Here is a 25,779-nt window from a genome sequence, read left to right on the forward strand (position 1 = left end):
CTCAAAGAAGTTTGCGACAATCTTCTGAAAATCCCCTTTGATAAAAAGAAAAGAAGGTAAAAACCAATCAATATCATTAATCTGTATTTTGAGCTGTCGCCCAGGTGGCAGATTCCAAATCAATTGTTTACCTAGTCTTTTCTTAAAATGTTGTTGGAAAATTATCGAGCATTCCCCTTGATAAATTTTCCAATCCCTAATTCCTCTTCCTGTATATGAATATTTGCTCCAATTTGCCTTCTTGAAATTCAACTTTATCTATATATATAAAAGAACATGTCCTGACTGACTGAATGACTGTTTCATCATCGCCGAGCCAAAACTACTGGACATAACGAAATTAAATTTTGAGGACACATTTATATTACAATGTAGGTGCTCGCTAAGGGAGGATTTTTGATATTCTATCGCTAAAGGGATGTAAAGGGGGTGAATTTTTTAAATGAGTTTATTTATATCTCAAAACTTCAAAAGTTTACAGATGTAAAAATTGGTATTTAGAATCTCCTTTAAAAATGAAGAAACATGTATTTTTTTGTTTTTGGAAAATAGCACTAGGAGGGGTGGAAAAGGGGTTGAATGCCTTTAATGAGGATACTTATATCTCAGAAACTGAAGACATTACAGACCTGAAAATTTGTATTTGGGATCTCCTTTATTAAGAAACACATATTTTTTTGTTTTCGGAAAATCCAATTAATGGGGGTTAAACAGGAGTGACAAATGGGGGTGAATTTTTTGAAAGACTTTATCTACAGTATATCTCAGAAACATAAAATGTTACAGGCATAAAAATTGGTATTTGGAACCTCCTGTAAAAGTAAAGAAACATAGGTGATTTGTTTTCTGAAACTCCACTTAAGCGGAACTAAAAAGGGGGTGAAATTTTAAAATGAGCATGTCTACAGTATATCTCATAAACTTAACATGCTGCATAAGTGAAATAATGTATTTTTTATCTCTATTAAAATTAAGAAACATGTATTTTTTTATTTTCAGAAAAACTACTTGGGTGGGGGATAAAAATGACTGAAAATGGGGTTGAATTCTTTTTATCAGGATACTGACATCTCAAAAATTGAAGGTTACAGACGTGAAATTTGGCATTTGGAATCTCCTTTAAAAATAAAGAAATATGTATATTTTTGTCTTCGCAAATCCACTTAAAGGGGGGAGGGGTAGAACAGAAAAATTATTTGAATTATTTGTATGAAGATACTATTATATCAAAATTGAAAGATGTTGCAGACGTGAAAATTGGTATTTGGAATCTGCTTTAAAAGTAAAGAAACACGTATTCCTTTGATTTCGGAAAATCCAATGAAAGGGACGGGGATGAAGGATTTGAAAAATTAATTGTATGAGGATACTTACATCTAATAAAAACTAAAGTTGATACAGACGTCAAAATTGGTATTTGGATCTCCTTTAAAAACAAAGAAAAATGCATTTTGGGGGGAAAGTCCTCTTGGGGGTCAGGGGTGAAAAGGAGTTGAATTCATTTTATGAGGACACATATCTCAAAAGCTGAAGATGTTACAGTTGTGATAATGGGTTTTTAGAAGATACTTTACTAATAAAGAAACAAGTATTTTTTTCCCGGAAAATTCACTTAATGGAGGGGGCGGGGAGTGTGAAAGGAAGTGAAAAAAGTGAACTTTTTTAATGGGGTAACTTATACCTCAAAACTGAAGGTAACACATGTGAACATTGGTATTTGGAATCTCCTTTAAGCATAAAGGAACATGCCTTCTTTCTTTGGGGGGGGGGGGGGGGGAAATCACCTTAATGGCAGTGGTGTGGAAAAGGAGTTGCGACCAATTGATTTTACTGTTCATAATGTACTTGATTCTGATTATAAATCAATAATTTTTTATCTTTCCTGGGTTCATTTTCAAGAGCCATCTTTTCCTTTAGAGAACTTAAAGTGCCGGGCTGAGTGGCTCAGATGGTTGAGACGCTGGCCTTCTGACCCCAACTTGGCAGGTTCGATCCTGGTTCAGTCCAGTGGTATCTGGAGGTGCTCAAATACGTCAGCCTCATGTCGGTAGATTTACTGGCATGTAAAAGAACTGCTGTGGGACTAAAATACAGCACCTTGGCGTCTCCAAAAATCGTAAAAGTAGTTAGTGGGACGTAAGGCAAATAATATTATTTTTATTGGAGAACTTAAAGTTAGATTACAGTAGATTCTCCTGGCACATAAATAAAAATTTAAACATATTTGAAATAAACAATAGGTATGACACTGTCCATTTGCATTCTTAATATGTACATCTATCAAACCCATATGTCATCACTAGGGAGCAGATTTTTATGTGCTAAAAATGTGAAAAATAATTATTTTTTATGTGCTGAAAAACTTTAAAATATGTGATAAAAAAATGAAATTATTTTCCTTTAAATATCACATAACTACTCGCGCTCAAGAAGTAAATAAGTATAATGTTTTGTATTAGAATATGGTGCTACCAAACGTGCTCCTTAAGGCAAAATGGTGTCTGTGTATGGAAACGTGCTGTATGGTATATTAATTTTTGATATGCCAGAGTAGATATTATGAATGGTTATTTTTTAAAAGGTAATGTTTTGTTTAAATAAGGCAAAAGCAACCTATCATCTTTGAAAAAATAGTACCAGTTCGTACTCACCCATCACACGCTGGAATATTAGTTGCTAGAAGTAGTCTCAGAATTGCAGTGAACAACAATGGTCATCTCCAAATTGTCCATCACAAATGCATGCCGATTATCTCTAAAGAACGCCTTATACTGCGAAAACGATCGCTCCACATCACAGGAAGTCAGATGAGCATAGTTAAAGAGAGGAGTGTCATCAACAATAACGCTGTCAATTTCGCCAACATGAGCACCCTCTAATACACTAGAAATTTGGCACATTGTTTGAAATCCTCTGCTTTTCCTGAACAAATTTTGATATTTGACCTGTAACAGTCCCTGTACCTGTGAAGCCGGGAGGGAATCTAATTTATTTTCAACAGTGCGCACTTCCTTCACTGTTTCGGACAACAGGTTAGTGGATTTTTCAAGTATGTCTACAGTTTTACACAAGAAGCTTAGATTGGCAGATATAAAAGTCAAATCATTTTTCAAAGAGCTGTCTTTTAGTATCTCTTGAAGAATCTCAATTGACGACACATCGTTTTTATCTAGCACGTTCACAATGGATGCAAAACTTTTGAAATTGTCTGCGTAGTATACCACAGCGCTAAGCCAGGTACCCCACCGCGTAACAATAGGCAGAGGAGGAAGCACAAGATCCGGGTTTTTCTCTTTAAAGAGATCGATTCTTGAGGGTGCTTTTACGAAGACTTTTTTGCCATTAGACACTAATTTATCCACTTGAGGATACTGAGCCCGCACAGTTTCACATAACCTGTGTAGAGCATGAACAACGCAAGTTACGTGTATCATTTTCGGAAAGCTCACAGAAAGGCCTTTGGCTGCCTTTTTTCATGTAAGCTGCACTGTCAGCAAGGAAAAGCAATACATGGTCGTATTTTATACCTTTTGGCCAAAGTAAGTGCATGGCTTCATTGAATAACCTAGCTACAGTGACATGGTTTGCAGCAAGCATTTCTTTACATGCTAGCAAATGAGAATGTTCGCAAGCAGTTTTGTCATTCTTCAACACACCAACTACAACATTTCCTACTTTTCTGCCACTTGAATCAGTGGTTTCGTCAATGCTCACCCACAGTTTTTCGCTATCACATACTGCCCGAATTCTCTGTAAAGTTTCTTCGTAACATTTTGGGAGATAGTTTTTCCTTAATGTGGATTCGTCTGGAGGCTCAAAATTAATGTACTTTGTTAGGAAATTTCTCAGTCCCGGATTATTTATTTTACCAAGAGGAATGTCAGTGCAAACAAATGTTCTGCACACATCTAAATAATACTGGGAATATTTAGATGGGCCTGCATTTGAAGTAGCTGGTTCAGCTATTAGTAATTGTCGCGAACGCACACGCGAAGCAGCCGCAGTATGCTTATTTCCAGACAAATGCTGGATTACTTGAGAATGTTGATCTGCACGTACTGTTTTACCACATGGTTGGCAAAATACTTTTCCATCGGTAGTGAAAATGCTTTTAAATTCCACTACATATTGTTGAAGACACGACCTTGTACTCGACTTCTCTTTTAGCATTATTTTGCAGGTTACGACAAACGCATTTACGGTGAATCACTGTTTCAATAAAAAGAATAGCAGCGTACACTGAAGGAAATATTTCTTATAAATCCATACAAAATCACACGACCACAGGAATGATATATGGACCCTAACAGCTAACCTTACTCTTAGGAGTGATGAAATTCCACTACCTAATGGTGGGGCAATATTCGTCTGAGTTTCTCATGTTGTAACGGAATTACGTCACCTTATCTCTCCGTGATTGCCTTTCGCTGATATTCTATAAACAAAACCCGAGAAGGCTGACTCATAAAGAGTTGGAATGACATCATGCAAGGAAACATCTTGTGCAGCAAATCAAATCGCTGTCTAAATGTAACGACGTAGCCAGTGACCAGCAAGTTTTAGAACTTATGGAGAGAAGTCCATAAATAGCAGAAACATTCAGATACATCATGTTAAATACACTGTTAAAAACAATACCGTAATTGTAACAACGAAAATATGAGCATTGTTTTATAACACAGAAGCATTTTAAATTTTATTGATCAACAAATACTGCCGATTTATGTGCTTATTATAGTTGTTCTTAAAATATGTATTTACATTTTAAAAATGTGAAAATATGTGTTTTTATGTGAAATAAGATTCAGTTTTTACACTTGGGGATGCACAATAGTAATAATGAACTTCGTAACTTGCGTTAAAACTTATGCAAAAAAAAATATGTAATTACATAAAAATCCGCTCCCTAGTCATCACTACAAATGTAGAACAGAAATATTTAAAATTCAATCCATCTTTTCAGACGTAATTATAATTGATTGCCAGGAAATATATAGTAGAGTTCTGAAACATACCTGTAACAATGACTGATGTCTCCTTTAATGAGCTTCCAGCTACATTGCTAGCACGACAGCTGTACGTGCCCTGAGCAGATTCATCCAGATTACTCAGCTCCAAAAGAACGTGAGTAGTTTGTCTGTAACACAAGGCATAGTAGCTGAAATTCAGCATGAAACATGAAGTTGTTCGTGTACCAGACTTATTCAGCCACATTTCAAATGTTACAAATAAACCTTAAAAGAGACAGATGGGGAATTTTGAAAGATAAATGTAAAACTTCATTCATTATTATGCTGTTGATGCTTTATTTGGAATCAATGGACAATGAAAAACCAACTTTGAGATTTTACTAAGAGAACAAATTTTAACATTGGAAAAAACAGAGGAAACAACACATATGATATGATGCCTGCCAAAACTATTGGTCCAAACAATTTTAACTTCTTTAATCCTTGAATATTACATAACTGAATCTAATCAAAAAGGAGCCAAGTGTACCCATACATCAGAGACAGGAAGCTAGGCTTCATTAGACCACTGGTAATCAAACAGCCATCATCAAGTTTACGTGCCAAGCTGAATGGATCAGACGGTGCCTATGATGCTGGAAGGTTTGATGAAAATAATCTTCTTCTTCTTCTTCTTCCGTAATATTTATCCAAGGAGCTCCTTGGATGCGCAGATCATTGACCTCCATCCATTTCTCGCAGCTCTCTGGAGACACAAGAAATGGACATGCTTCTGAGGTAATCCCTAGTTCTTTGATATGAACCACTGACCGCACCCAAAGGCATTTTATACTTAGCTGCCAGATTTCAATGAGGACGCCCCTAACCTGGAGAACAGATACCTTATGTAGCCACCCCTAATCTGGAGAACGGATGCTGCCTGCTCGACTTCAGTGGTATTTCCTCCATTAATCCACCAGCACCTAACTAAAGAGTTACTCCACCCAAAACCGTTGGTCCCTTTAGAGAGTAGGGCTATTTACTACTGCCCAATGCTTAGCGTTGAGTTGCTGGCTGTATGGTGAAAATATTTCAGATATCTAATGGAGACATGGTTTTCCCATTTGATATTTAAGACTGAACAAAGTTTTTGGAATGTTCAAGTTTCTTGATGTCATGGCAGTACAGGGTCTAGGTTTCACACCCATAGAGTAACATTGTGATGATGACTGCTTTATACAACAGCGTCTACTCCATTAGCATAGCAGGGAAAACCTGGCCAGACATAATTTGTATTATTTACTACATATACTGTTACTTCTTCTCAGAGCAATCTGTATTCGCCTGCGGGTGGAAGTGTTTGAATACATCCATGGTATCTCCTGACAGTCGTAAGAAGTGAATAAACAGAGAAACCTCTAGGATCTTTGACCTTCGGAGCTTTGCTTGATGACCATGGGGCCCCTAGCTGAGATTGACCATGCTTCCACTTACTCCTCACTTTCATCTTTCCTATTTGACATCTCTTGGGGTTTGTTTTCTGACCCTGACAGTATTAAGATTTCTACGTCTGGGGAGTCTTTCATATTCACACTACAGTTGGTACACTACCCTACCCAGAGAGAATCTGGAAAAGGGAATGGAATAATAATAATAATAATAATAATAATAATAATAATAATAATAATAATAATAATTAGTAGTAGTAGTAGTAGAAGAAGAAGAAGAAGAGAGGTGAGCTGCATGTACCTTTTTAACTACCTTTTAACCCTTCTGCCAATCCCTTTCTTTTCAATTTCTGGTTAGTGTTAAGACAGGATGGCTGCCTAGTTATATTTCTTCTTTAAATAATACCCACCACCACTAAACAATCTGTACAGGCCCTTCTTGTTTATCATGCACTATGCTACGAGCTGATGGTTTAGCTGCCTTAAAACATCACATTTCTTCAGAACCCTGAGGCTCATCTCAAATGTAGTGTAATCAGTATTATAATGAGGAACCACATGATATTGTCTGGTATCTCTTTAGTGCAAGTTAATTCAAGTAAAAAAGCCTCTTGGAAGGCTAGCATCATTCCTGATGATGATGTGCTACTCTATTACTCAAAATGAACTTGATCAGTGTATCACAATCAATATTAGTTATTTACAAGCATACATAAGAGAAATGAGTTACGAGAAACAATGAAATGGAGATTGTATCCTTCCACATGCATTATGTGTTTAACCCATATATTGTTCACTTACTCATAATATTCCTTCGGTTTAACTGGGATACCATTCTTGAGCCACATGACGGAGAAAGGGACCAAGGACTCCACGTAACACTGAATAGTAGCTGTTTGCCTCACTGTGACCAAATGTTTTGATTTGAGGTTTACAATTGGAGCAGCTGGAAAAGAGAAAGCCCATAAAGGTTGTACAGTAAGACAATGATAATAAATCAAACAAAAGACATACACTACAGAATACTAACAGAAAATAGAATTGTACCAATGTATTTGAAGTAATACCTAGAGATGATACAGTTGGGTTACAGATTCAAAAGTTTGCCAAAACTAATGATAGTGTATTGCACTCCTTGATTCTTGCATGTTTTCTTGAGCTCTTACAGTGCAGTAAACCAACCAGCAATGGAACCAACAGTAACATCCTACTTAGACAGAAAATATAATTTCATAAACACCCAGTTTGATGAAAACATTAAGCAATTTGTACTGTAAAGTTCCAATTCATTTTACTGCTGTTCAATTGGAAGTCTATGGAAAAATCACTATCATCACTTATATTTTTGGATGTGTTGATTATTTCATCCATAGCACGTTACATACACTATCCCTTCTTTAATAATCATCTTTACATTGCTGAAACTTTTGAAGTTTTTCTCCTAATTAATGTGACTGAAGAAAGAATGCATCTACAGAATATTTTAATACATCTCAAGCTGTGATTTTCTCTATGATAGGGATGTCCAAACTTTTTGCACAGTGGACCAAATACAAGAAACAACAAGGGTTGCAGGCCATACGAGCTACAAGAGGATAAGTTGTTGTTGTTGTTGATTACACATGACACGAAATGTTCCAAGACTTTTAATGCAATTCCCTAACAACAACGATTAATTTTCCTGATTTTAAGCATATATTATAATCATTACAGTGATTAAAATATATTTAAATGCAGATGTCAACATTAGCATACAGTAATCACCAACAATATGGCAGCTACTAATGCGAGAAGTGACTTGGCTTCTTCAGTGAAACGATGTAATTATGTTGGGTTGTTGATGAGTAGCTAATTGCAAGATGGCTTTGAGATATTGGTCCCCCCACTATCGGCAGCCCTGAAGATGGTTTTCCGTGGTTTCCCATTTTCACACCAGGCGAATGCTGGGGCTGTACCTTAATTAAGGCCACTGCCGCTTCCTTCCCACTCCTAGCCCTTTCCTGTCCCATCGTCGCCATAAGACCTATCTGTGTCGGTGCGATGTAAAGCAACTAGCTTAATGTTGCCTCTGTACCTTGAATTGTTTATCTTCATCAACAATAATGTTTGTTCACAAATAGATGTAGAACCAAAGACCTAACATTTTTAAAGCCTGACCCTTCAAGTTCTGAAAGTCCATTTTGTTGAGCTATTTGTAAAATTCCAATAATGACAAACTGAGAAATAACTCCTTCAGGTTCAGGCTGTTATGAAGAAAGATAAGTTTCAGCTGGATATATGACGGAGCACTGTTGTTATCGCACAAGAAAGGAGTGGAATATATTTTGATATCCATATCCAAGTCAGAAAAGTCTGCTAAACGAATTCTAATATCAGATGCAATATTACTTCAACATGCAGAGAGATGACAGAAGTTCAGGATGCAGTTTGTGAATTTCCGACAATGAAGGGAAATGTATAATATCATGTTACGTAGTTGCATCTCAAACAGAGTTTCACCTGGAATAACTTATCAAAACTGTAAAATTGAAAATTGGGCAACATTGTGGTTCTTTCTTCACAATTTAACATTCAAAGCATACAAGATGATCTTGGAGGCAAGTTACTTTCTGCCCCCACATATTTAACTAGAGGCCTTCCCCCCTCACCCCCAATGATATTTAAAAAGAGACAAAACTTCCATTACTGAGTGTCAAACTTCTTTGAACATGTTTCCATTTGAATTCTTTTATCCAACTTGAATTAAGTAAACTCAGTTTAGTGTCTGTTTTATTACACTTCATATTAATGCAGTAACAGCCTATTGTTAGTTACATAGCACACTGCATAGACCACCTTGAGTGTGAAACTGTGAATGCCAGTGATTGCCTGTCATCCATGAGCTTGTCATGTGCTTACGTACAGTGTTGGAAGCGTCAAGCTACGGTATAACTATGTGGAGAGAAGCGAGAGATTCATAGCTGCTGCCAAGGCTGATCTGTGGCCTGTATATGAAGGAGTTCTACTACTGAGAGAATAGTGTATCTCTTTCCTTTTCATTGTGGTGATGATAGTGTCTTAATCCAATCTAAGGACATAGTGGACATTCTAATAACAGATGAATAATTTTTTCATGACTAACAAATAAGGTATAGGTACAAAAATATTGGAGGTCAGCTTATCCATATCATAAATTCATGCTTTGTCCATGTTTAAAAAACAGGGTCCTTGCACTCTCTATATTCAAATTTATATTTCTCACCTGCCCTCTCCCTCTCCCCAACAGTCTGTTAGGATTACAAAACTTGCATAAGAGTAATGATTATGAGAAAGATACCAATTTGACAATTTTGTGAGTTCATCTCCACATCTCTCTACTGTTGCTCTAACCTGTGCATGTAATGAGCTGACTTGACAGTTTGCCCCTGCCTCAATGTGCATTCTGCCCACTCTTGATTAAATCCACTGATGTAATAGTACTTGGTGTGACTTGGTTGCAGGTCATAGTAGTCTTGTACTAATGAATTCCAAAACCATTCCCAACATATATAATTCAGACCCACAGTTTAAATGCAGTATGCATGACTGCTAAATTGCTATTATCTGTTTTTTAATGGCCAGCTCAAAAAAATGGACAAGTTTGCAATTAGGCAGGAAAGTACAAATGTGCCAAATCCAAGCAATGGGGAACCTAGACCCAGTGCTAGTGGTATTGTATGGAAGTTAGGGCAAATGTATTGACAAAAATGTGGCAGAAACAAAAAAACACTGATGCAGGAAAGAAAGGTCACAGTTATCAGCCCTCTTAGAGCCAACAGTTTCCATGGACTGATTACAATAATGTAAAAGATGTTATTTTTTACAAAACTTGCAAACAAATATTTCAAGTAAGTCATTACAAACTGTAAAGAACATTTATTGAAACTGGGTTTTCAAAGTAGAAAAAGAGGGTAGAAAATTTTAAAACGCATAAAAGACCAGGCTGCCATAGGGAAGCTGTACTGAAATTTAAATCCTTAAAATCTTTAACCTTCTTAGTGCCATGCTCTGATGCTGAGAATGTGCCAAGAATGCCAGCCTGATTAGTAGAATTTTGCAAGTCCCTATTTAAAGTACCTCATAAGTGACAATTTTGAACATTTTGACTTTAAACTTGCAGGAAATGCTGAGGATGGTATGTACTTACTACCGATAGTGATACAACAATACCGTTAAGTTTAAAAATATGCTTTTAAAAACATTTTTTGAACACTCTGAAAATAAAAAATGAAATTTCAAAAATTGCAATAAAAATAATTCAAAATTAAAATTACAGATAAAATGTGGTAATCCCTCTGCAAAGCAATCATTCAAATGAATAAAAACAGAAAATTGTTTGGTAATTAATTAATGGCGTATGGCCTCCGGAGAGGCCTGATGCAGGTCTTTTTCTCGTAAACGGCCTATTATTGCAAGAGACTATCCTCATTTTTCCGTATTGAAAGTCTGTTAAAGGAGAGCAATAAATGATTTCCATCTATTCAATACAGCAATTATAAAATTAGGATCTCATCCTTATTTTATTGCTAAATTATTAGAAACATAGGACATGTTTCCTTCAAATTCTGAACATCTTCAGCCATAAACATTCTTAACAAGGTTAAAACCGGTAACATTATTCTATAAATTACACTTATTGTTTACTGTTAACAAACTTAACCATAATAACTATTAAAATTATCTTAAATATAAAGCTTTATATTTGATGTCGTCTTATTAAAAACAATATAACTATTTGTTGTGTTTGAAACTTTAAAACCTTGTTCTAATATTTGAAATACAATGTCACTAGTTAGTCTCATGTAATTTATAGAATAATGTTACCGGTTTTAACCTTGTTAAGAATGTTTATGGCTGAAGATGTTCAGAATTTGAACGAAACATGTCCTTTTAATAATTTAGCAATAAAATAAGGGTGAGATCCTAATTTTACAATTGCTTTTAATGTATTGAATAAGTGGAAATCAAAGTTTTATTGCTCTCCTTTAACGACCTACAGTATTAGTTCAAAAACAATAAAGGCGATCTTTAATCAATTAATTAAATAGGTGGATTAATTGAATAGGTGGATTAAAGATCACTTAATTAATTAAATTAATTAATTAAATAGGTGGATTAATTGAATAGGTGGATTAAAGATCACCTTTATTGTTTTTGAACTGTAAATTTTCAACACGGACCAAAAATTAGATTTATAACAAGTAACGGCCTATTAGGCGACCTGCATGTCTGTGAAGATGAGGGCCCTACCTAGGATGATTTCTAATGCTGAATACACCACACACACCCAGTCCCCGAGCCATTGGAATTAACCAATTAAGGTTAAAATACCCGATCCAGCTGGAAATCGAACCTGGAACCCTCTGCACCGAAGACCACTACACTGACCATTCAGCCAACGAGTCAGACAATTCAGTAGGTGATTACCGTCATGTAACTGCCAATCATCACATGACCAGAGAAACACATGAAATTTAGAAATCCTATGTGCGTAAATAAATGAACAAATGAACCACATAGTGATAAAATTAGAAACTACAGTACATTCTTTACTTTATGGAAACAAAATGTAGGACACTGCCATCTGCCATTCATGATTGTGCTAAATGCAGATGGTAAGGTGCACTGTTCAAACGAGGATATAGCGTTGCTGGCATTTGTCGCACAATTACTAAATGATATATCGTTGTCTGGTATTCAAAGGGTAAATATATTGACAGATTTCAGAAGAAAAACTGAAAGAAATTAAAGAAAACTGAGTTTGCTCACTAGAAATCATATCCTCCCTCTGTCACCCAGCAATGCAGGGGCTTGCAATATGAGGGAATACTGATGAAACAAGTAACATTAACAATTTATGCACCTTTGGTGTGAAGATAGCCAAGAACTTCCAATATGGCTACAGCGTGAACCTTATAAGTGGATATCATGTAAGATACAAAATGAAATATTAGCTATTTTAAGCCATACACTTCTTAGAAAATTGTTAGATGACATCAAAAGTGCTGGGTACTTTGTAATCATAGCATATGAAATGAAAGCATAACCACCAAAGAGCAATTTAGTTTTTGCATGAGATTTTTGATGCTCATCTAGATAGAAAAATCTTTTTTAGGACTACATTATACAGAAAACACTACAGCTAAGGTTCTATTTGATAATGTTATTGATATTTCTAAGGCAATTTGATTTGCCTGTACCTAATAGCAGCGGACAATGCTTTAATGATTCATCTAACATGGCTGGATTATAATGATGCCTAGGCAAAATTGACTGAAAATGAAAATGCCACCAACTCAAGCTTATATGTCACAAACATCTTGCATGTAAGTTAAGGGTGAGCCTTCCCCATCTTCAGTTCCTGACTACACCACTGCACTACGAGACACTGTAAAAGTAATCCTGGAATATCAAACTGTACGGATGTTATGAAAGGTTTAATATATTTTGTTATATGTTCACATGAAAGACTAGCTCAATTTGTTCACATAAAGAGAAATGACTCTACAAACCTGAAACCATTCTGTCCTACAAGGTGGGCAGTAGGGTTCTTGGTAATTTCTTCAGTTATGGCCAACTATAGAGAACTTCATGATTTCTTTACATGTGTCAAAAAGTGACAGTTCAGATGATAAAGCCAAAGCTAATGGCTTTTTAATTCAGATTTTTTTTCTTTTTTATGTTGTCAGTTTTGGTAAAATCAATCAATTAATCAATCAATACTGATCTGCATTTAGGGCAGTCGCCCAGGTGGCAGATTCCCTATCTGTTGCTTTCCTAGCCTTTTCCGAAATGATTTCAAAGAAATTGGAAATTTATTGACATCTCCCTTGGTAAGTTATTCCAATCCCTAACTCCCCTTCCTATAAATGAATATTTGCCCCAGTTTGTCCTCTTGAATTCCAACTTTATCTTCATATTGTGATCTTTCCTACTTTTATAAACGCCATTCAAACCTATTCGTCTACTAATGTCATTCCACGCCATCTCTCCGCTGACAGCTCGGAACATACCACTTAGTCGAGCAGCTCTTCTTCTTTTTCTCAATTCTTCCCAACCCAAACATTGCAACATTTTTGTAACGCTACTCTTTTGTCGGAAATCACCCAGAACAAATCGAGCTGCTTTTCTTTGGATTTTTTCCAGTTCTTGAATCAGGTAATCCTGGTGAGGGTCCCATACACTGGAACCATACTCTAGTTGGGGTCTTACCAGAGACTTATATGCACACTCCTTTACATCCTTACTACAACCCCTAAACACCCTCATAACCATGTGCAGAGATCGGTACCCTTTATTTACAATCCCATTTATGTGATTACCCCAGTGAAGATCTTTCCTTATATTAACACCTAGATACTTACAATGATCCCCAAAAGGAACTTTCACCCCATCAACGCAGTAATTAAAACTGAGAGGACTTTTCCTATTTGTGAAACTCACAACCTGACTTTTAGCCCCGTTTATCAACATACCATTGCCTGCTGTCCATCTCACAACATTTTCAAGGTCACGTTGCAGTTGCTCACAATCTTGTAACTTATTTATCACTCCAACCACATCATTGTAGAAGAGGAAGAAGAATAGAAGAAGACGTTTTTGGGAAAGAATTTGTTGAATCCCAAATAAATATCCGCAAGACAAGACAAGACAAGATGTTTTGGACCTGTTTGTCGCTGGTTGTGAAATCAGCTGTTTGTTAGCGGTTGTAATCTGATTTAGTAGCTATAATGAGGTTAGAACGTGTTGAAAATTTTCGTCGAATACAGGAATGATTTCGTCTGGAAGATCTGGATTAAGAACTCAGATGCATAGGGGTTACTTGTAACAAAGTTACAAATAAGTAATGGATTTCAGAGCATAGCCTCGGGTATGGTTTTAAAAATATAACCTATATTATGGTATATGGAGAAACCTGCTCTAGATGGAATAGTTTTGTAGCACGATAAATAATATCGGGTACTTGTTCATTTTATGTTATTGTATATATTATAAAATTAAATTGTAAACTATGTCAGTCACTTTAGATAGCTCGTTGTGCAAAGAATTGGCTGATAGCATTGAGACCCTAACTCATACGGGTCTGAAATCACTAGATTCCATGGTGATGAAGAAAGTAAAGAGGATCTGCAAGTTATCTGATGGCTATGTAGAGCAAGCTCATCATTTAGTTATGTTCCAACTTGGAAGGCAGCATTCTGAGATACGGTTTAGTGCATTTCAAATTATCGATGAACTGTTCAGGAGGTCGCATTGTTTCCGTGAGCTGTTGGTGTCAAACATGCAGCATTTATTGGAGCTAGCTGTTGAAACATCTCCCGATCATCCTCTTCCACCACCAAGAACTGCAGCTCTGAATCTGAAGCGGATGGCTTTACGATGTATTCGGGAATGGAACAGTGAATTTGGTGATGGCTACAAGAAATTGAAGTAACTACCTGAAACATTGTAAGAAGGTGGACTTCAGTGCTTTAGAAATGGAAGATTCAGCTCAAAAAATGAGACAGCAAGAACTGGAAAGAAGGCAGAACACTATTAATCAAGAAAGACTGAAGAAAGTTCAGTCAGAACTAGAAGAATTACGGCCTGAAATAAATGCTACTCTAACAGCAATGGACAATTGTTTTGGGTTACTTCTACCTGCTCCAGAAAACTTCTTCATAGTTGATGAAAATCCAGTGGATGAGAAGAACTGTTCAAAATCTTCTGATATGCCTTCTACATCGAGAATTATTTGTAATAATGCTAAGAAAGAGGAGAGTAACAGTGAGGAAGAGACTGATGAGGAAGAGGAAAACTTTATTGAGATGAAATCACATGGGATTTTCAATCCAAATTTCAAGATAGAGCTGGAATTAAAACCCGAGACCACATCGATTAAAGAAACTTCAGAAAATGCAGCCGTATTTGAGAATGTCAGAGATTTGAATACATTAATCAGAAATCGGTACCTTCCTTGTGTGAAGAAGTGGGAGCAGATGATGACCAAATGTTCAGGTAGGGACCCTCTTCGGAGGCAGCCCTACCCAGGGAGTGGCGCCCCTGCCTATGTGAGTCCCAGAGCACACCGACCCGGTGTGTAACATCTGGTATGGGTCCCAGCTCAGGGTTACGAGTGAAGACCTCAACAGCATCTACGGCGGAGAAGGTGGACTTCGGTACGGCGGGGATGGCGGAAGGGGCATACCCGTAGCGTCTGTACTCCAGAGAAGCGGCTACGAAAGGCGTCTGTCTCCATGTATGGGGCGGCCTAATTTTGTACCTGGCAGTAGGTATAAAATGCCTTTGGGTGTGGCGAGCCCATCGTAACAATAGCCTATATGGACAAAGCAAATATGGTGCCTCGGAAAAGGTTAGGGCGTCCCCTGCTAAAAGCGACGCGCAGCTCTTCAGGTGCTGGGGGAACTGTGAAAAATGGGTAACCAGCACCAAACTACATCAAAATTGCAACAGTTAATGTACTGACACTGACGGGAAAGACAGAAGAACTGGTTGACTTCATGATAGAAAAAGATATAGCCATACTTGGACTGTGCGAGACCAAGAAGAGGGGTACAGGGGAGATCCCTCTGAGAGAAGGATACAGGCTGTATTACAGCGGAGGACCTGAAGCAAAAAATGGAGTGGCCATCATACTTAGAAGAGAAATCCAAGAATATCTGGAATATACAAAGTACGTCAGTGATAGGATGATGATGATGAGACTCCAGTTTGAAAATGGCGTGAAAGATCTATTTCAGTTGTATGCCCCACAAACTGGTTGCGTAGATGAACATCTAGAGGACTTCTTAGAGGAAGTGGAGAGACAGATAGAATATAAGGAAGTGCTATTGATGGGAGATCTAAATGCACAAGTTGGAATGGAAAGACAAGGAAAGGAAGATGTTGTAGGGCCCTTTGGATATGGAAATGTAAATCCAGAAGGTGAGTTGTTGGTGGATTTTTTCATGAGGAATCTAATGATTGTTGGAAACACCTGGTTTAGGAAGAAGAACAGTCAGAAGATTACAAGGTATGGCTGGGGAGACAGACGGACAAAGACCATGATTGATTATATAATCATAGAGAAAGAACACCGGAAGAACCTTGTAGATGTAACAGCCATGCCTGAAGAAGCCTTTGGTGGAGATCATAGAGTTGTGATAGGAAAACTGAAGGTTGGAAAGATTGAAAAAACCCCAATTAAGAAGAGAGAAAAGAATTAAAGTATGGAAGTTGAAGGAGAAAAGCATACAAGAAGAATTTCAAAGGGAAATAATACCCTTGGTACCCAGGACAGAGGTGGGGAATGTTGAAGAGGAATGGAAAAGATTTAAGGAAGCACTGGTTGGATGTGCAGAAAAGGTGTGTGGTAGAACATCAGGAAATGTGAAAGACAAAGAAACACACTGGTGGAATGATAGGGTAAAGATTAAAGTGAAGGAAAAGAAAATGGCATGGAAAGCATGGAAAACATCTAAGACTGAAGAAAGTAGAAGAAAATATGTGGAGGCAAAGAATTTGGCCAAGAAAGTAGTGGAGGAAGAAAAGAGGAAAAGCTGGGCCTTATTCACACAGACATTGAGAGATGATACGCAGGGCAGCAAGAAATTACTGTATGGTATCTTAAGAAACAAAAAGAGAGATCAAGTAAACACCAGATTTGTGAAGGATGAAGGTGGCATAATTTTAACAAAGCCAGAAGAAATAAGAAATAGATGGAGAGAGTATTTTCAGAAGCTGCTGAACATAAGAACGGATGACAGTCATTCAGTGGACGACCAGGAAAGGCAATTAGTTGATGAAGAAATGGATAAAGAAATTACAATGAATGAAATTGAAATGGCAGTAAGAAAGATGAAAAATGGAAAAACTGCTGGAATAGATGAAATTTCAGTGGAGATGATAAAGGCAGCTGGAGCTGTAGGCCTGCAGTGGACATATCGGATTCTCAGGAATGTCTGGGAGAATAAGGAGGTCCCTGAGGATTGGCAAAAAGGAATAATCATCCCAATTTTCAAGAAAGGTGATAAGAAAGTTTTGAAGAACTACAGGGGAATTACTCTAATATCCCATGTTGCTAAGATAATGGAAAGGATACTGGAAAGTAGAATAAGGTTGAGGGTTGAGAAGCAGATACAGGAAAATCAGTTTGGTTTCAGAAGTGGAAGGTCAACAATAGAGCCCATTTTCATTATGAGACAAGTAATGGAAAATCATTGGGAGTACGGGAATGATATGGTGATGACATTCATTGATATTGAAAAGGCATATGACAGTGTCCCTAGGACGAAAGTTTGGGACAGTCTGGTGCAAAAAGGAATTGGACAGGGATTAATAAAAATGATCATGGCATTGTATAAGGAATGTTGTAGTTGCGTGCAAACACAAGTTGGCAGGACAAGTTGGTTCAAAATAACTAGTGGGCTGAGACAGGGAAGTGTTCTATCACCAATCCTGTTTACAATAGTAATGGATGACATCATGAGAATGGCAAAAGCAGCATATGGAGGAAGAGAAATTAACATGATGTTATTTGCAGATGATATTGTGATTTGGGGAGAAAACGACAGGAAGGTTCAAGAACAGATGAATGTGGTGAATGGGAAGATTGAAGAATGTGGATTGAAAATAAGTGTAGAAAAGAGTAAAACTCTTGTTATGACTAGAGGGGAGAAAGAAGGGAAAGGTCAAATTAGACTTGCAGACAAGCCCCTGGAAGTAGTGGAAACGTTTAAATACCTGGGGAGTGAATTAATGGAGAATGCTCGACTGGATGCTGAGATTAGTAAAAGGATTCAAGCTGGAAGTTGTTTCTATCAGAGTGTAAGAACTATGTTATGGAACAAAGATGTGCCAATGGAAGCAAAGGATACTATGTACAAGATGTATTACGTACCCATAACAACTTACGGAGCAAAAACTTGGACAATGACAAAGAAGGATGAGAGTCGAATACAGGCAGCCGAAATGAAATTCTTTAGGAGTATGATACAGAAGAGTAGAAGAGACAAAATAAGGAATGAGAAAATCCGGGAAGAAATTGGAGTGGAAAAAATGAATGATAGAATAGAGAAGAGCCGACTAAGATGGTTTGGGTAAATAAAGCGAATGAGCGACGAAAGAATGCCAAAAAAGGTGATGGAAATGCAAATTTAAGGAAGGAGAGGCCATGGACGACCACGATTGAGATGGAAGGATACCATCCAACGCAGCATTATAGAAAGAAACCTGGACTGGGACACAGTGTTGGAAGAGGAGTGGTGGAAAGACCGAAGAAAGTGGAGAGGAACCATATTTGCCCCTACCCGGCTACAGCTGGATAAAGGGAAATGATGATGATGATGATGATGAGAGAATAACATCATCCGCAAAAAGCCTTACCTCCGATTCCACTCCTTTACTCATATCATTTATATATATAAGAAAACATAAAGGTCCGATAACACTGCCCTGAGGAACTCCCCTCTCAACTATTACAGGGTCAGACAAAGCTTCACCTACTCTAACTCTCTGAGATCTATTTTCTAGAAATATAGCAACCCATTCAGTCACTCTTTTGTCTAGTCCAATTGCACTCATTTTTGCCAGTAGTCTCCCATGATCCACCCTATCAAATGCTTTAGACATGTCAATCGCGATACAGTCCATTTGACCTCCAGAATCCAAGATATCTGCTATATCTTGCTGGAATCCTACAAGTTGAGCTTCAGTGGAATAACCTTTCCTAAAACCGAATTGCCTTCTATCGAACCAGTTATTAATTTCACAAACATGTCTAATATAATCAGAAAGAATGCCTTCCCAAAGCTTACATACAATGCATGTCAAACTTACTGACCTGTAATTTTCAGCTTTATGTCTATCACCCATTCCTTTATACACAGGGGCTACTATAGCAACTCTCCATTCACCTGGTATAACTCCTTCTACCAAATAATAATCAAATAAGTACTTCAGATATGGTACTATATTCCAACCCATTGTCTTTAGTATATCCCCAGAAATCTGATCAATTCCAGCTGCTTTTCTAGTTTTCAACTTTTGTAACTTATTGTAAATGTCATTGTTATCATATGTAAATTTTATTACTTCTTTGGCCTTAGTCTCTTCCTCTATCTCGACATTATCCTTGTAACCAACAATCTTTACATACTGCTGACTGAATACTTCTGCCTTTTGAAGATCCTCACATACACACTCCCCTTGTTCATTAATTATTCCTGGAATGTCCTTCTTGGAACCTGTTTCTGCCTTAAAATACCTATACATACCCTTCCATTTTTCACTAAAATTTTTATGACTGCCAATTATGCTTGCTATCATGTTATCCTTAGCTGCCTTCTTTGCTAGATTCAATTTTCTAGTAAGTTCCTTCAATTTCTCCTTACTTCCACAGCCATTTCTAACTCTATTTCTTTCCAGTCTGCACCTCCTTCTTTGTCTCTTTATTTCTCTATTATAATAAGGTGGGTCTTTACCATTCCTTACCACCCTTAAAGGTACAAACCTGTTTTCGCATTCCTCAACAATTTCTTTAAACCCATCCCAGAGTCTGTTTACATTTTTATTTACCGTTTTCCACTGATCATAGTTATTTTTAGAAACTGCCTTATACCTGCTTTATCAGCCATATGGTACTGCCTAACAGTCCTACTTTTAAGACCTTCCTTTCTATCGCATTTATTTTTAACTACCACAAAAACAGCTTCATGATCACTAATACCATCTATTACTTCAGTTTCCCTATAGAGCTCATCTGGTTTTATCAGCACCACATCCAGGATATTTTTCCCTCTGGTTGGTTCCATCACTTTCTTAATCAGCTGTCCTTCCCATATTAACTTATTTGCCATTTGTTGGTCATGCTTCCTGTCATTCGCATTTCCTTCCCAATTTACATCTGGCAAATTCAGATCTCCCGCTACAATCACATTTCTTTCCATGTCGTTTCCCACATAGCTGACTATCCTATCAAATAATTCCGAATCCGCATCAGTGCTACCCTTTCCCGATCTGTACACTCCAAATATATCAAGTTGCCTATTATCTTTAGAAATGAGCCTTACACCTAGAATTTCATGTGTCTCATCTTTAACTTTTTCGTAGCTTACAAATTCTTCTTTCACCAGAATGAAAACTCCCCCTCCCTCCCACCTTTCCTATCCTATCTCTACGATACACACTCCAGTGCCGTGAGAAAATTTCTGCATCCATTATATCATTTCTCAGCCATGATTCAACTCCTATTACAATATCTGGTAAATATATATCTATTAAATTACTTAATTCTATTCCTTTCTTTACAATACTTCTACAGTTCAACACTAACAATTTTATGTCATCCCTACTTGATTTCCAGTTCCCTGTTCCCTTATCACCGCTCCCTAGGCCATCCCGTTTCCCTGAATGTACCTCCCTATTACCCTTCCAAACAAATTTCCTAACTTATACGTACCACTGCGGTTTAAATGAAGGCCATCCGAGCGCAGATCCCTTTCTCCTACCCACCCATTAGGATCTAGAAATTTCACTCCCAGTTTCCCACATACCCACTCCATAGTCTCATTTAAATCCCCAATCACCCTCCAGTCAGTATTCCTCCTACACAGTATTCCACTAATAACAATCTCCGCTTTCTTAAACTTCACCCGTGCTGCATTTACCAGATCCCACACATCTCCAACTATGTTGGTACTTATATCAGCTTGCCTTACGTTGTTGGTACCAACGTGAAACACTACCACCTTCTCCTTCCCCTCCTCCCTCTCTTCTACTTTCCTCAACATCTGCCTCAACCTAATTCCTGGATAACATTCTACCCTGGTTCCCTTTCCTCCACACACTTTCCCCACGTGTCTAACGATGGAATCCCCCATGACCAGAGCCTCAACCCTACCCACCTCATTTGATCCCCTCCCCTCCAGGTCAGCCCTATCTTTCCTGATAGCTGCAGAAGCTACTTCCTCCTCCCCTTTCTCCTTCCCATGACCCTGTTCCACCTGTCTTTTCCTATCCTCTACTCTACATTTCCCTTTCCTACCTTTTCCCTTCCTCCTACTTCCATGCATCTCAGCAACAGTTCCCTGTCCCTCATCTTCCCTCTGTTGTTCTACCTGGAGTGACTCGTACCGATTTCGCACAGACACCTGTCCTGAATTCTGATCCTGAATAGAGCCCTTGGCCTGCAATCTCCTTCCCCTTAGAACATTAGACCACCTGTCTTCTACAACTCCTCCCTTTCCTTCCCCTCCCTCTTGTACACCTACTGTAACCTGTACATTGTTTGAGGGAGTCCTATCTTCCTTCCTGTCTTCTGTGAGAATCCTAATTATCTCCCTCAAACTTTCCAACTCCTCCCTCATACCCCTCAATGCCTCACCACACCCACAATAAGTACACTCGCGCTCCTTAGCCATTCTTTACGGGGGGAAAATTTTAAATTAAAAAATAAAGTAATTTATTTGCAAAAAAAATAAATGAACGGAGGGATATATTGTCTGGGATAGTACACAACAATAAGGTAATTAATATACGACTACACTACAATACTCCTTAGTCGTGCTCTATTTTTTAATTTTTTTATCCTACAACCCCTAACAGGATAAAAACTGCTGTTAATTACTGAATATCAAAAGTAATACACAAGAACTACACAATTCCAAACTGCAATTAAGCCTATCCTAATTTCAACAATATTTTAGTAAGAGTTTCTACGGATACCTCTACTACACCAGTACTACACAAATATTTTACAATAATAAAATAAGCACACTAAATTCTAATAGGACTCTTTGGTCACATCAATTCAGAAAACATGGCATTACAGAGGAAGTCTCTACACTTTGAGGAGGCCAATAAAATGATTTTAACTCTTGCAACATTGATTAAATTTCTGAGAAATAATTTTGAATCGTTCTGGATTGAAGGAACAGCAGAATGTAAAAACATGGCTGTTGATTCCCCCCAAATTACCTTGTAAGAAAAATTCATAAGAAATACAATGACCAGCAATTCACCTGTATATATACTGTATGCACTGATGTGTCACAATAAGGTACGGCCAAACTTTCAGGACATATTCCTCACATGTAGAAGAAGAAAATATATTATGTGGATAAGGGTCCAGATATGCTTCATTTCTATGTTAGAACTCGTTTTCTACAACTCTACAGAACGTACCAGCATACCACATGCAACTCATTCCCTATGGGAAACATCTATATCATCTGATGGTGGTCTTGGTGGGTGTGCTAAGTACCAACTGATGAGCCCAACTTAGCACATGTGGGGGGGGAATGCTGGCAACCAGGAATGAGTTAGCTGGAAAATGTATAATGTCCAATAACGGACCATTTATATTGGTATTATAAATGTACTCATTCAGAACAAATATTTAAGGTTTCCTATGGGATCAACATCTATATCATTATCAATTCTGGAAAGATGTCTTGTCACCGACATTATAGTCTTTTCTCAGCCATTGTCCGATTATCTGTTAGCTCAGGATGTCCTTCCTTCCATGGCAAGCAGACTTCGTATCTGTTGTCTTCATCTGTAGATAGCTGCAACAATTCTGAAATCTCTTCTTCTTATCGTGCCTTTGATTTCAGCTTTGCTCGGTCATGAATTCCTATGACGTCTAGTTCCCACAGATCCCGTCATCATAACCGTGTCTCAATTGCCATAATATCATCATCAATTTTCATGGTATTGGCAGTCCAAAGTTTACCGAGGACATCTGCTCTTAATAGGATTTCAATGTCTGGTGCATTGTGACCTTGATCTGTGACTGTGATGTTCGCTTCTTTCAATGTGGAAATATTTCCTGACTTTTCAGTTAAGGAACAAAATTACATATTTTACTTTGATCCAACACCGTCACTGAACATTCAAATTTCTGGTCTAAGCGTCGTAATTTGATATCGTAGACCTTATGTTCTTGCTCCCTCAACTCGCCTCCACCAGAGAGGTTATGACTTAGTCTCTTCCCCTAAACATTTTAGATTGAGTTCTCTGGGTATGTGAGCTACAATGTATGATCTCTGTGAGCCGGAATCTAGAAGAACCCTTGACAAGCGTGTCGTCCTACCAGAGTTACGGTAAGTGTCTGTAGCAATGTCTGTTCTTCCTGCTGAGATAGTAAACTGTCTGTTCCATTGGTTTGTGAATCCCTGGGTGTATTGTTGGACACTTGTCTTACTTCCGTACACAACTGTGGCCACATTATTGTAACATGACGCTTATCACAGATCAAACATTTCATGAAACTTTTACATTTCTTAGCATTGTGCCCTGCTTTAAGATGCAAGTAACATCTTGCCTTTTGCTTTAGCAAATTCTTCTTGGCCTCTACCATTAACTTCTTGGCATTAAAGTACTCTACAGAAGTATGGGATGATTTATCACACAATAAACATGCATCCTTAGTAGAACACTTACACTAACTTGCTAAAATACATGCAGCAGTGGGTATTTTATCCACCTTTGGCACAGAGCGCTAGGCATCATAACTTAAACTGAAACCAGATCTAGCGAGTGCACAGCGTTCTTCACTTTCAACTTCTAACCTCAAAAATGCCACTAGGCTAGCTAGAATATCCTGTTCGTCTGCTTTACTCCTGTTGTTTCATGCTCTTTCCCAGGCTAATATTGCATCTTCTGGCAATGAAAATTCCCCTAAAGGGTATAACATGGCAGCATATTTCTCCCAGGTAACTCCTAAGGTTTCCAAAGTTCCCAGCTGAGTTTCCAGTTTACCATGTAAAGTGCTCAGTGCCATACTTTCCCCCCCCCTAGTAGCATGATTTAAAACAAGAGACAAAAGCCCACGTACATAAATTTCAATAAGGAGTTCATCCTTTACAAAGTGAGATTTTAACTGTTCAATAACATGATGATAAATGGCACCTGATGGAGGGAAATATTCCACCAGCTCCCTGGCTTTCTAACCTTGTACCATCGATTGCAAAAGATAATGAAATTTATCATCATCATCATCTAAAGATTTGTCAGCATCAATTTTAATAAAGTGACCCCAAAATCCAAGCCAGTTCTTTACATTTCTGTCGCATTTCATAAGTTCCAGTTTGAGGAGACAGAGATTTCTGTTAGGTGACTGTTCTATGGCACTATTTATCTCGCAGACCTGATGTGCAGCTACATAATGAACTTGAGTAACATTTTCATACCTTGTTTTGATGATAATATACTCATCTCTGTAGGTTTCTACATCATCGTAGCCTTTCTGGTAGGCTTCCTCTTCTGCTCTGCTCTCACATAACCAAGATTCACACATTTCTTCATCCACTTTGAAGCGACAATTTTTCTTATCTTCCAATATGTTGAACGATGACTCCAATTCCACTTTATCTACATCTTTCTACTATTTGTTTTACGTTGCATCAACACAGACAGATCTTATGGCAACAATGGGATAGGAAAGGCCTGGGGCAGGAAAGAAAGCAACCATGACCTTAATTAAAATACAACCCCCTGATGTGAAAATGGGAAACTAGGGAAAACCATCTTTGAGGCTGCTGGCAGTGACGTCTGAACACTCTCAAATGCAAACTCACAAACTTTCTCTCTGTATAATAATATTAGTATAGATGTGGTGCTGATAAAACCAGATGAGCTCTATAGGGAAACTGAAGTAATAGATGGTATTAGTGATCATGAAGCTGTTTTTGTGGTAGTTAAAAATAAATGTGATAGAAAGGAAGGTCTTAAAAGTAGGACTGTTAGGCAGTACCATATGGCTGATAAAGCAGGTATGAGGCATTTTCTAAAAAGTAACTATGATCGGTGGAAAACGGTAAATAAAAATGTAAACAGACTCTGGGATGGGTTTAAAGAAATTGTTGAGGAATGCGAAAACAGGTTTGTACCTTTAAGGGTGGTAAGGAATGGTAAAGACCCACCTTATTATAATAGAGAAATAAAGAGACTAAGAAGGAGGTGCAGACTGGAAAGAAATAGAGTTAGAAATGGCTGTGGAAGTAAGGAGAAATTGAAGGAACTTACTAGAAAATTGAATCTAGCAAAGAAAGCAGCTAAGGATAACATGATGGCAAGCATAATTGGCAGTCATACAAATTTTAGTGAAAAATGGAAGGGTATGTATAGGTATTTTAAGGCAGAAACAGGTTCCAAGAAGGACATTCCAGGAATAATTAATGAACAAGGGGAGTGTGTATGTGAGGATCTTCAAAAGGCAGAAGTATTCAGTCAGCAGTATGTAAAGATTGTTGGTTACAAGGATAATGTCAAGATAGAGGAAGAGACTAAGGCCAAAGAAGTAATAAAATTTACGTATGATAACTATGACATATACAATAAGATACAAAAGTTGAAAACTAGAAAAGCGGCTGGAATTGATCAGA

At 37.6% G+C, this 25,779-nt stretch overlaps 1 protein-coding gene and 1 pseudogene across 2 annotated transcripts in view; one reads left to right on the plus strand and one right to left on the minus strand.

Moving 5' to 3' along the window:
• The window catches only part of LOC136857690 (hemicentin-1), a 509,109-nt gene that overhangs the window by 369,522 nt on the left and 113,808 nt on the right, over positions 1-25,779 (minus strand). For both annotated transcript variants that reach the window (XM_067136543.2, XM_068225274.1), the window contains exons 8-9: positions 7,199-7,343; positions 5,016-5,137 (exon numbers count right to left, since the gene is read on the minus strand). In XM_067136543.2, the coding sequence (XP_066992644.2) occupies positions 5,016-5,137; positions 7,199-7,343 (267 nt within the window). The remainder of the gene's footprint in view (positions 1-5,015; positions 5,138-7,198; positions 7,344-25,779) is intronic.
• On the plus strand, positions 14,106-24,141 carry LOC137497073 (UV-stimulated scaffold protein A-like; annotated as a pseudogene).

This window comes from Anabrus simplex, chromosome 1, assembly GCF_040414725.1.
Source record: "Anabrus simplex isolate iqAnaSimp1 chromosome 1, ASM4041472v1, whole genome shotgun sequence".
NCBI lineage: Eukaryota > Metazoa > Arthropoda > Insecta > Orthoptera > Tettigoniidae > Anabrus > Anabrus simplex.